Raw genomic sequence first — 11,655 nt, forward strand, 5'->3', positions numbered from 1 at the left:
TCTCAGGTATTAATATAATTGTGTATATTGTTAAAGTAAGTAAATGAATGTTCCTCGAAAACTAAACATGTATTATCTCTTTCGTAGGTGTTTGTTACCCATGATGACGTTTTGCATTGGACTCGTTTTATTGTGTATGATATTGGTTTTCTGGTGATGATAATAAGGTCAAACACAAATACTGGAAAGATAGGAAGAACCTCATATGTTTAAATTGGTTGTGAGAGGAGTGGAAAATATAGGGAATATAAGAAAGATTTAGTATGAACAATGACTCACATTAGAAAATGTGGGTGTCCCTTTAAGCTGTCAGTGAAACAAGTGTTGGGAGGTGAAGAATGGATGGTGAAGTTAATATGTGGGAGTCATAATCATGCATTGGCTAAGTCATTCGTTGGACATTCATATGTTGGTCGACTGACCGATGATGAGAAGATTATTATTGGTGATATGACAAAGTCAATGGTTAAACCAAATAATATTCTTCTCACTTTGAAGGAGCACAATGTCAACACTTGTACAACAATGAAGCAAGTGTACAATGCAAGATATGCATATCGTTCTTCTATAAGAGGCAATAATAGTGAAATGCAACAACTAATGAAGCTTCTTGAACACAATTAATATATTCATTGACATAGGTTAAAGGATGAAGATGTTGTACGTGATATATTTTGGAGTCATTCTGATTAGTGAAATTAATCAATGCCTGTAATTTGGTATTTCTTATAGATAATACCTACAAAACAAACAAATACAGGATGTCTTTACTAGACATTGTTGGTGTGACACCTACTGAATGACATTTTCAATTGCATTTGCCTATTTGGATGAAAAATGTATAAATAATGTTGTTTGTGCTCTAGAACTATTTCGAGGTATTTTTCTAAGATATGATGCAATCCCTCAAGTTATTGTTACCGATAGAGATTCAACATTGACGAATGCAGTGAAAACTATTTTCACTGAGACAACTAACTTTTTGTGTCAATTTCACAATGATAAGAATGTGAAAGCAAAATGTAAAACCTTTGTGGATAAAAAAAAATGCATGGGATTATGTCATGGAAACATGGGGGAGTCTGGTGGATTGTCCTTCCGAGCAAGAGTTCAATGAGTGTCTTATGAAGTTTGAAATTGCTTACTCACCATGACCAATGTTTTTTAACTATGTCAAACAAACATGGTTGATTCCCCACAAGCAAAGATTTGTTAAAGCCTAGACGAATAAGGTGATGTATATAGAAAACACAACAACTAATAGGTATGACAATTGTAAATGTATATTGGTTTTAATAAAAACACTTCAATGGATAAAAATAATTGTTTGTTTTTCAAATGCAGGGTTGAGTTTGTACATTGGGCCTTAAAGAGACTATTGCATAATAGCATTGAAGACCTATGTAGTGTTTAGGAAGTCATGAACAACAGAATCACTCTGCAACACACTGAAATTAAGGCATCTTTTAAGACAAACACACATGTGGTCAGACATTTTTTAAAAGTTACCTTATACAAGAGACTAATTGGCATGATATCAAGGTATACGTTAAATTAGATTGTTGCTGAGTTTGAACGTGTAAATTATGCTGGCATTGGCAGTTCTCGTTGTAGTTGTATAATGAGAACTACTTACGATCTTTCATGTGCATGTGAACTAGCTAGATATGTTCTTGGTAACATATCACTTGACACAATCCATATGTTTTGGCGGAGGCTAAGTTTTGTAGACCAAGGTTTATCTGAGCCCAAAGTCAACATAACCGAAGAGATGGAAACCATATCCAAGTGGTTTGAAGAGCTTGATGTATGTGGCAAAGTGACTCTAAAGAGTAAACTTAAGGAAAAGCCTACTTTGATCTAAATTCTATGTGTGCTTCTCCTGAAAATGTCAAAACAAAATGTGCTCAAAAGAAACACAGAGGGTGACAACAGAACTCACGGTGACTCATGACAGCGATAACGTGACGATGGCGAACACCAACAACAAGCACACACGAATTGATGAAGATGAACCACCGATTAATGAAGATCAAACACAGATTGAAGAGAAGAAGATGAGAGGAGAAATACAGTGAGCGTGAATGAATAATGCAGACAGACGAAATCCCAATCTGTATTTCACATTTTAAGCATCAATGAATGAAGGACAAAATTGATTTTTCATTCCATATGTTGAGTGTAGAAGAAATGGTGTTGGATGCTGGAAGAAAATCCCTTAGTTTCTTAAAAAGCCTTTAGAGGCTCCTTAATGTTATGGGTCCATCTTTGAATGTCTTTGTGCAAATGGGTCTAGCTATTGCTTATAAACTTATAATCGATTCATGACATGTCAACAATGGGCCATACAAATAAGTTAGTGTTGCTTGAGAAAAACTTTATCACTTTTCGTTTGACTTCTAATTGTAAATTGGCTCCAATCTAAACGTTCATGTAGGGTCCTAACCAATCTAGATTTGGACGAACTCTATCTTTAATCGTGACCGCAAATCAATGTTGTCTTCCCTCATGTCAAGCTTGGTCAGAAGCATGTCAAACATTGTCTCTTTTGATCGTGGACTCTATAAGAAAAGTGTGTTTGTTGACTTAGTTTTACAATTTTATTTGGTCTTTAAAATAAGATTTGAGATCGTGTTAAGATCAATTACACACAAGGAAAATATTAATATCCTAGTCCATCCTAAAATGGTTACTTTTATTTAAATAAATAAATTAAAATAACTTAAAAAATATGTATTTTATCCCTTAAGAATAAGAAGGAAATAGCTTTTCATATATTTTATTTATCTACTATTTCTTATTGAGACTTGTTATTATTTTTGAAATAAATAAAAATTTAAAACCTAATCCTAATTTAAAAAGAGCAGTAAAAAAAAGAGTTTGAGTACAAAAATAAAAGCATAGAATGAAGACTAAGGCATGGTAATTTTCAGTTTTGAAATGATATTTTTAACTCAAAATTTGTTTGGATAATTTTGAGTCTATATTTTACTGGTTGTTAAAATACTTTTTACCATATTTTTAAAACAATAAAATTAGATTTTAGGATTTGGGAGGTAAGTTTTATTCTTTCTTTCCTTCATCCAACAACAGCAGAGTCACCAATTATGTTCTCTAAAATTCACTCCCAAAAAACTCTATTTGATTTCACCGAAACCCTAACCCCTTTCGACGAACGAAGGGCAATCAGTTGCTCGCTCCTTCGATCCATTCTTGAAATTCTCGTTATCGCTCTTCGAACTCAAGCTCTCTCGCTCGCGATTTCTGCTTCTGCACCAATTTCTGCGGTTTCTCAAGGTAAGCCCTAAACCCTAAACCTATCCTAGTTCATTTTATTGCTTTTTAATTTTCTCGCGCATTTCAAATTCATGTCTGTAATATTATTTAGGTAGTTTGGGGTGGTTGTGACTGGATTTTGCAGATTTAGAGGTTCAAAGTGGTTCATTCCTTTGAAGCATGCCGGGGTTAACGTGCAACGCTTGCAACACCGAATTCAAAGATGACACAGAGCAAAAGCTCCATTACAAATCCGAGTGGCATCGATACAATCTCAAGCGCAAGGTTCTCTTTCCTTTTTCTCTATTTTTATAATTAATCGATTTATTTATTTAATTTTGTTAAACCCTAGCTTTTTTTTATGAGGTTTGAGGATATGCGATTAAATAAGGTTTTTATGTCCTCCTTGAAAGAATGAACTAGCTTCGTTAATTATGTGCCTTGGTATTTCATGTTTCTCAGTTAGAATTGTTATTTTACAACTTGAATCCTGTGGAAAGATCTGTTTTTGTATTGTGTTATGGAATGTGTAGAATAGAAACAACTGCAAATCAATTGTGTTAAGAACATTTCATAGAGTAATTGTTGAAGGTATATTAATAAGGTCTTAGACCCTGTTTGAATAAGCTTCTTAAGGCTTGTGAAAAAAGTAAGAAGTTTAAATAAATTGAGTTTTTCTTGTAAGTTATACATCTCAGCTTTTGGAGAAATTAGATGAGAGAGCTTATACAAAAGTTGAGTACATGAGTCGATTTTATGTTATGGGAGAAACTCAATTCATTTTACTTTTTAGTTTATCCAAATAGTGTCTTATAATATTAGGACATGGGAGGAAGATGTTGTTACCAAAGAGGCATATCAAGTGAGATGAAAGTGGAGGGGTAAATTTATATCATACAATCACTTGAAAAGGCTGAAAGTTTGAGGGAAGCAAATTTCATCCATATAATTTTTACCATCTTAGTACTAAGAATTAAGATATACTCCTCTCATACTTTCTCTATACATGACCCTTCTATATGTGTGTGTACTCACATGCATGCCTTGTTTGGGAGGGGGAGGATTTGGTGACTATCCATTTTTTTTAAGAACTTGGTTTATTTCCTTGAAAATATTAAATGAATGTCTGTTTTTTTTATAATAAAAAAATGCATATAGGTGGCTGGGGTTCCTGGGGTGACCGAAGCGCTATTTCTGGCTAGACAATCTGTGCTTGCTCAAGAGAAAAATAAACTGGGTGAAACCCCCATGCTCTACACCTGTGGTCTTTGTGGAAAGGATTATAAAAGTTCTAAGGCTCATGCTGAGCACCTTAAATCACGTGGTCATATGATGCGGGCCTCTGAAGGAACTAGTCACGCAGATGAGAAGGCAATAGTTAAGCCTCTTCCACAACGTGTTGTGAATAGGCCTCCTCCTAGGAGAGAGGTAGATAACTCTGAAAATGAGGAAAGTGAAGATGAATGGGAGGAGGTTGATCCTGAAGAGGATTTGGTTGACGGTGCTGCAAAGTCCTTGACTGATTTGAATGTGAATGAGCATGGTGAAAATGTTGATATGGAGGTAGATGATGATTTTGAGGAGTTAGACCCCTCTTGTTGCTTTATGTGTGATCAAGAGCACAAAACAATAGAAAACTGCATGGTTCACATGCACAAGCATCATGGGTTCTTCATTCCAGATGTTGAGTATTTGAAGGATCCAAAAGGCCTCCTCACCTATCTTGGCCTTAAGGTATATTTCTGGGTTCCCCCTCCCAAACAAAAGGAAAAACAGGTTTGGTTTGGTTTGGTCCTTAACTTTGCTTTTTTCCATTTTCTAGGTCAAAAGGGACTACATGTGTCTGTACTGCAATGATCGATGTTATCCATTCAGCAGCTTGGAAGCAGTCAGGAAACATATGGAGGCAAAAAGTCACTGTAAAGTGCATTATGGTGATGGTGTTGATGACGAGGAGGTAGAATTAGAAGAATTCTATGATTATAGCAGCAGGTTAGTCTAGTTCCAACTGCATGGTTTGAATTACCTGTCTCTAAAAACTATCCCTATAAAATTTGCAAGGGTTGCTGATACATCCAATCTCAAACGTTCTTTATTTTTGTTCAGCTATGTGGATGATCAAGGCAAGCAGCTTGTTGCATCTTGTGATGCATCTAACAATGTAGAACTTGTTGGTGGGTCCGAGCTCATAATCAGCAGGAAATCTGGTGATAGATCATCAACCAAAACACTTGGTTCCCGTGAATTTTTGCGTTATTATCGTCAGAAACCTCGGCCATCACTAGCAAATATGGCTATCACTGCTGCGTTGGCTTCAAGGTCCACCTTTCTATCCTTGTTTTCTATTTCTATGTAATGCTGAGGGACATTTGCTGTTTCATAATTTCATTCAAGCAAATCATAGACACATGGTGGTGATGATGCTTCTTTTTTTCTTCTTTGTTTTCAGGTACAGGAGCATGGGCTTGACCACTATCCAATCAAGGGAGAAGATTGTGAGGATGAAAGTGCTGAAGGAAATGAATAGGTCAGGTGTGGACAATATGCGTACCAAGATGGCGATGAAGAGTAATGTCATCAGGAACCTGCCAAAGAATGTACCATATTAGTCCTCACTGGTAATAGTTTTACTTGAGTAGCTGTGTATTAGTTTTTTCTATAAGTTTTCCTCATGAAATAATTTAACATTTCTTGATCTCATGAATCATCCACAAGGTATCCATCAAAGGTAGTAGAATGACATGATATACATGATATTTTCCAATGTGGAATTAGGCATTTTACTTTTTTCTTTGTCGTTAGGGGTATCATCAACATCTGGATGATAAGGACACCTTTCTGATTGGTGCTTTTTTTGGGGGGAGTGCGGCATGGAGTTGATTTTTTTTTTTTTTTTTGAAAACGATGGAACCATAATGATTGGAAATTTTAATTTTAATTTAAATCCTAGAGGAATTACAATTTTGCATTCTGATCGTTTTTTTTTTTGTTTGGAGAGGGAGATGAGGAATTGAACTAGTCTCTTGTTCTTTCGAGATATTGCATTTTATTTTCAAGTTTAAGCTTGAGAATAATTTAGGCCTTGTTTAGGGAGGTTGCAAGTTTTTTGTTTTTCAAATGTAATTTTCAAAATAAAATATGTTTGACAAAAATAGAGTTTAAATGGTTTAACTTAATTTTGACACAGTTTTACCATTATTTTCAAAATCAGGAAAAAAGATTTTGTGAATTTGGTTTTTAGTTTTAAAAAACACACCACTATCCTTTCATTATCACCGTCACTCCCACTGTTTCACCGCAGCACCACACTGCTGGTGGCAACACCATTTTGTCATTGTTGTCACCACCATTATTACGGTTACTACAATCACACTATCGCCCTACTACTATCATCACTCCCAATCACACTCCTACCGTCATGATCACCTCGAACGGAAAATTGAAAATAAAAACTGAAACTAAAATTGGTTTTGATTTTTAAAAATAAATCGAAAATCTCCTCAAGTGGGATATTAGATAGTATATTGTTTTTGCAATCCTTATGGATTTAGTTTCCTATTTTCACAAGCCAAGAAGTTACAGATTTTTAAGATGGTGTTACGTATTCATGAATCTTTGAAATAAAAACTCTACTGGATTTGCTTACTTGAGTATTAATCTCTTGATACAGTAAATTTCATAGTTATTAAGTGAAAAATCATTAATCAAGGGAATAAGTAGTCATTCATATTCTAATCACTCAATTTTTTTTATCAATAATTATTTTACTCTCTTAAGGGATTTTGTATATAGTTTTGATCAGCAACGGGATTTTGTATTGTTGGTGTGACAATTTTATTGTAGACTATTAACTTCGCAGGTAGCGGAAATTAATAGAAATCCAATACGTAGGGTCAATATCTCTTTCTGAATATTCGGATTTCATAGTAAAATTTGATTGTCACGTCATTTTCATATATCATAAAGGATTAATGGGATGTCCCGTGATGAAAGTTTCTTTTTTTTTGGTATGAAAGGAAACACTATATAATCACTATCCCAACTCTTATGGATCCATAATTTAACTTATTAACCTTCAGTAGAATATTGTAAAACTATCTTTGGCATTCTAAACATAAAAAATGAATAATTTTTTTGCCTGGATTAGAGATTACAAATGTTTTTCACTCCACTGGATTAAAGATTAATCTCGTTTAAGATATGTAATTACAACTAATCCAAATGAATTTTGTATTCAGTTTGAATCAAACATGACTTCTAATGCTAAATAGACCATTTGCACCAACCCTTTAGACCAAAAATTGAATGGTCTTTGTTTATTTTATTTTTTTGTAAGGAAAGAGAATAAAATAATAAGAAAAAAAATTATAAGTTAAAATTAGATCATGCATAGATTAAGATTAGTTTTTTAGAAGAAAAAAAAACTTATTTTTCTTTTGTGCAAGAAGAAAAACTTATTGTAACTTGTGCATAAGCAGTATAAACGTTTATTGAAAAATTTATCCAAACAAAACCTAAATATTTTCGGTCTTCAGAAATCTTCTATATTCCACGTCCAGGAGTCAAAGACTAATTCTTACATTTGGACCACAATTTTAGAAAAGGTCCTGTTAAATATTTTAACAACATAAAGTCAAGTGGAACCAAATTGAATCCATACTGAAAAACCACTTGCAAAATTGTGCAGTTACAAATGTAAGAATTTTGTAAATGCCTCATATATGAAGTCAAGTGGGCAATTAGTAAATGGGCAAAATATAGAATAATTTTGGAGTGACATGGAAACTGTCATCTTTATGGTATTCTAAACATATCACAATCAATTAGCTATATCCATATGTACAAGGAAATTAAAATTAAAAAAAATCATTATTCCATAGTTTGGCAGCAGAATGCTAGCTAAATCACTAGCCTATGAGGAAATTAACAGGCTTCTGATTGCTAGCATACACTTCCTTAGATTCAGACAGAAACTGTGATTTTAAAGCTAAAAGCAAAAAACCAAAGAAATTGAGTATGTGACCACAAGGAACTGTCAAATTTATAGAGTTCTCCAATCACCACATCTCATGGTAAAAGCAACAAACAAGTTAAATGTAATATCTTTGCATGGTGAAAGACAATGTTTTCCATGCCCTCTTGACTTTTTCTTTCATTCAATTCACATGCTGCCTGCAAACATAGAGAAAGTTCATTAGTAATTTTAAGGTAATGGAACAAAAAGCCCCAGCACCATCACTGTGAACTTCCTAGCCAGAATGAAATCTACAATTAGTTAGTAAGTTAGTTTAAGCCATCAGGGGTCTTTAACAATAAAGGATCTTCTTAAGCTGTCAACACATACCTAATTGTCATAAAAGCGGAACGGCATCTATGGGATCTGTGAATAACATAAATGAAATAAGGATATCGAAATTCTAAAGACAACTGAAGAAAATCATTCTAACTCAAAGTTCAAACATCAAATAACCACATAACTCTAAATCAAATACACTAAGTCACTCCTATGATAGTCAATCACATAGGATCCTTCGATAGCCATATTACTTATCACACTGAATAAATTCGAAAATGGTAGAACATGCAAACACTTGAATCAGATGAAATCTCATCATTAATGGCCCAGGGAAGTATCTTTTAAGACCAACAGTAAAAAGAAAAACAGTAAGAAAACCATACCATTCTCTTAAAATACAATAGCAAGTAAAGAACTATTGAATAATAACTTTCAAAAGCTAACTAGTACAAAATTTACAACTATAACCACTTCTTAAGTATGATATACATTGAAATGAACCACAATAAATCAGCTAGCAAATAATGAGTGAGATCATGTTTCTTTTTCAAATCAGAATATTATGCTTTACAGTAATGCACATGAAACACCATTCACTAATATGACTAGTTAGATTATTGACATCGAAGCATAGTAAAAAGAGTATGATTCTAGTAAGCTGTATAGTGTATACTGATACATAATCATGTTCATCTAGAAAGAGGAACAGTAGAAACTAGTAATTGTTTAGAATGTTGTGTTTAGAAAAATACAGCTTTAGCGCTAGAAAACTGTTTATCTTGATACAAAAAAAAATAGTGAACAAATTCTGCCTGCAAAGTCTTCTACTGAAATTGTCAGAGCTTAACAACCTAGAAAGTAAAGTAAAAGTAAAAGGCATGAGATGGAAATGACATTAATATTACTGTATAGTAAGAGCAAAAATGAAAAAAGAAGGAAAAGTCTATGCACCTGCGATAACCACTGCTACCCCTTGAAGAGCCACTAGTACTAACAATCTCATCATCGATCTCTTCTATCCTATAATCTGCATACTCCATAGATACTACAGAACCTTCATCAGAATTAGAAGTATCATAACTTAAACGACGATTATCCCTTCTTGTATGACTGACTCTTGTCCTTCTTCTATTTCTGGATCTTCTAAAGTTGTCGAAATATAGAATACATGAGGTCCACCAGTTGCCCTCATCTCCAGGGAAGTCTTCAAACTCGTCTCTAGCATAATCATCCCCATATTCAATCACATAATCTCCTAGAACCACCCCTCTGGGGATTTCTGAATGAATAGTGCTCAAAACATCTATGATCTCTGACGATTGTTGAAAATTCTCCCAATCAAGCAGGCGGGAAGGATCAATTTTTGATGGACGTGCATGAGGGTGTTCAAGTTGAGCATGTGTCTGTAGCTCCAAGTAACTTCCCATGAAAGTGCATCGCACCTCATCACAACAACGCTTCTTCTCATCAAGATGAATGCGAGCTTTATCAACTATAACCCACCCAGAAACCTCACCTCTACACAAGGGGCAAGTCAGATTGCATTGACCATTTGATACCTCAGGATCATCACTATTTTCAGTACTTTCAGTGGAAATTGCATTAGACGCTGGAGAGGATGGCATGCCACATGAATTTTTAAAGCGATCCAAACAATTAGAGTGCAATTGATTTGTGTCACAAACAAAAGCACGACATCCTTTATCATAAAATGAACACCGAAGGAGAACACTGTTATGAGGAAAATCCAAGCATATGGGACAGACAGCATCGTCCCAACTGATATCCAATTGAATATCCTCCATACTGCTTACACTTGCAAGACCCAAAACCATATACAGGCCACTTATAGTAAAACCATATCTGTAGTAGTCAATTGCATACTCCTTATTCTTCAAAATCAAAACATGGAGATGAAAACTTGAAAATGTATCAAGCAAATTGTGTCCTGAATTTTGGAACCAGCCAAAAATGGTAAGAGACAGAAAAAATCTAGTTTAGAATCATATAGCAAAGGTACTTAATAAACTGATACTAGTTGATTGTCCAACAAACTGATATAAAGACACAACCCAAAAGCCACATTACAGTGTCATCTAAGAGAGATCACACCAGTTAAACTCCATAATCAATATCTCACCCAAATCTGAAATTTTGGGAAAGAAACCAAAGAAAACTTGTCTGCACATAAAATAGCACAAAAGCCACCATCAAAGAAAAACAAAATGAACCCCATCTTGAGACACATAACTTACCAGATAATAAAGCAGGTGGTCCAAATGAAAAAAAAAATCCACCAACCAAATATAAGGAATTAAACCCTTCATCTAACATCCAAATTTTTTTCTCAAAGAAAAAGAAAATAGAGAACCCAATTTTCATTATTTATACAAAAATGAGCAAGTTGACCAATCCAAAATAAAGGGTATTCCAAAGGGATGGGAAAACTGGTAAAAAAAACACACACACAAACAGCTAAGAAGACATAAATTGAAGCGGACCCAGCAAACAATCAAAGACCCAAAAAAGAAGAAGCAAAAAAGAGAAAAACTTCGAAAGAAAAAAGTGATCAAAGTACATTGAAAAATACAGGGTCCAAGGGAACCAAACCTTAAACACGAGAATTGATAACGGAACAGTACGATGAGGGATTGGTGTTTTTCTGTTTCAACTTTCAAGTGTTGTTGGGATCTTTGTGCAAATGGCGAGCGATGGCAGTTTCAGCAATCAGCACTAGTATGAAAAGGTGCGCAGCTTCTCTCTCTCCTTTCTTACCCTTCGCAAAGTGCAATTCCTCATTTTCTACCATTTTATAATTTGCAAAATAAAAATAAAATAGAATTTAAGAATTTAATAAATCATCCATCGTTGCAATAATTTTTAACAACTTTTAAGAAAATAAAATAAAATAAAACTCAATAAAATTATTATATATATATATATATATTATAATTGAATGATATTATAAAATTATTTTAAAGTATATCTTAATATGATTTATGATTAAATAATAATATAAAATTGTTTTATAAATTTGTTATATCAATATTAAACTCTAACAATACTGAGTTTGGATTTGGATT

The 11,655-nt window shown here is 33.8% G+C and overlaps 2 protein-coding genes across 4 annotated transcripts; one reads left to right on the forward strand and one right to left on the reverse strand.

The window, feature by feature from the left end:
• Positions 1–3,037: 3,037 nt before the first annotated feature.
• Positions 3,038–6,003, forward strand: LOC100796317 (cytoplasmic 60S subunit biogenesis factor REI1 homolog 1). Of its 2 annotated transcripts, none has more exons than XM_003550092.4 (6): positions 3,038–3,297; positions 3,422–3,561; positions 4,435–5,010; positions 5,099–5,268; positions 5,383–5,595; positions 5,726–6,003. In XM_003550092.4, exons 2-6 carry the CDS (start codon positions 3,457–3,459, stop codon positions 5,883–5,885), a joined length of 1,224 nt encoding a protein of 407 aa, XP_003550140.1. In that variant the 5' UTR covers positions 3,038–3,297; positions 3,422–3,456; the 3' UTR covers positions 5,886–6,003. The 2 variants fall into 2 exon arrangements, with proteins under 2 accessions (XP_003550140.1, XP_006601093.1); XM_006601030.3 differs by having other exon boundaries at positions 3,071–3,297; positions 3,389–3,561.
• Positions 6,004–8,050: 2,047 nt separating this feature from the next.
• LOC106796597 (uncharacterized) lies at positions 8,051–11,372 on the reverse strand. Of its 2 annotated transcripts, XM_041010947.1 has the most exons (4): positions 11,183–11,372; positions 9,524–10,520; positions 8,621–8,656; positions 8,051–8,448 (listed from the first exon to the last, which is right to left on the reverse strand). In XM_041010947.1, the coding sequence occupies exons 2-4, from the start codon at positions 10,405–10,407 to the stop codon at positions 8,433–8,435; spliced, it is 936 nt and encodes a 311-aa protein (XP_040866881.1). In that variant the 5' UTR covers positions 10,408–10,520; positions 11,183–11,372; the 3' UTR covers positions 8,051–8,432. The 2 variants fall into 2 exon arrangements, with proteins under 2 accessions (XP_040866881.1, XP_040866883.1); XM_041010949.1 differs by lacking the exon at positions 8,621–8,656 and having other exon boundaries at positions 11,183–11,371.
• Positions 11,373–11,655: the final 283 nt, after the last annotated feature.

The sequence above is a fragment of the Glycine max genome, chromosome 17 (assembly GCF_000004515.6).
Source record: "Glycine max cultivar Williams 82 chromosome 17, Glycine_max_v4.0, whole genome shotgun sequence".
Lineage (NCBI taxonomy): Eukaryota > Viridiplantae > Streptophyta > Magnoliopsida > Fabales > Fabaceae > Glycine > Glycine max.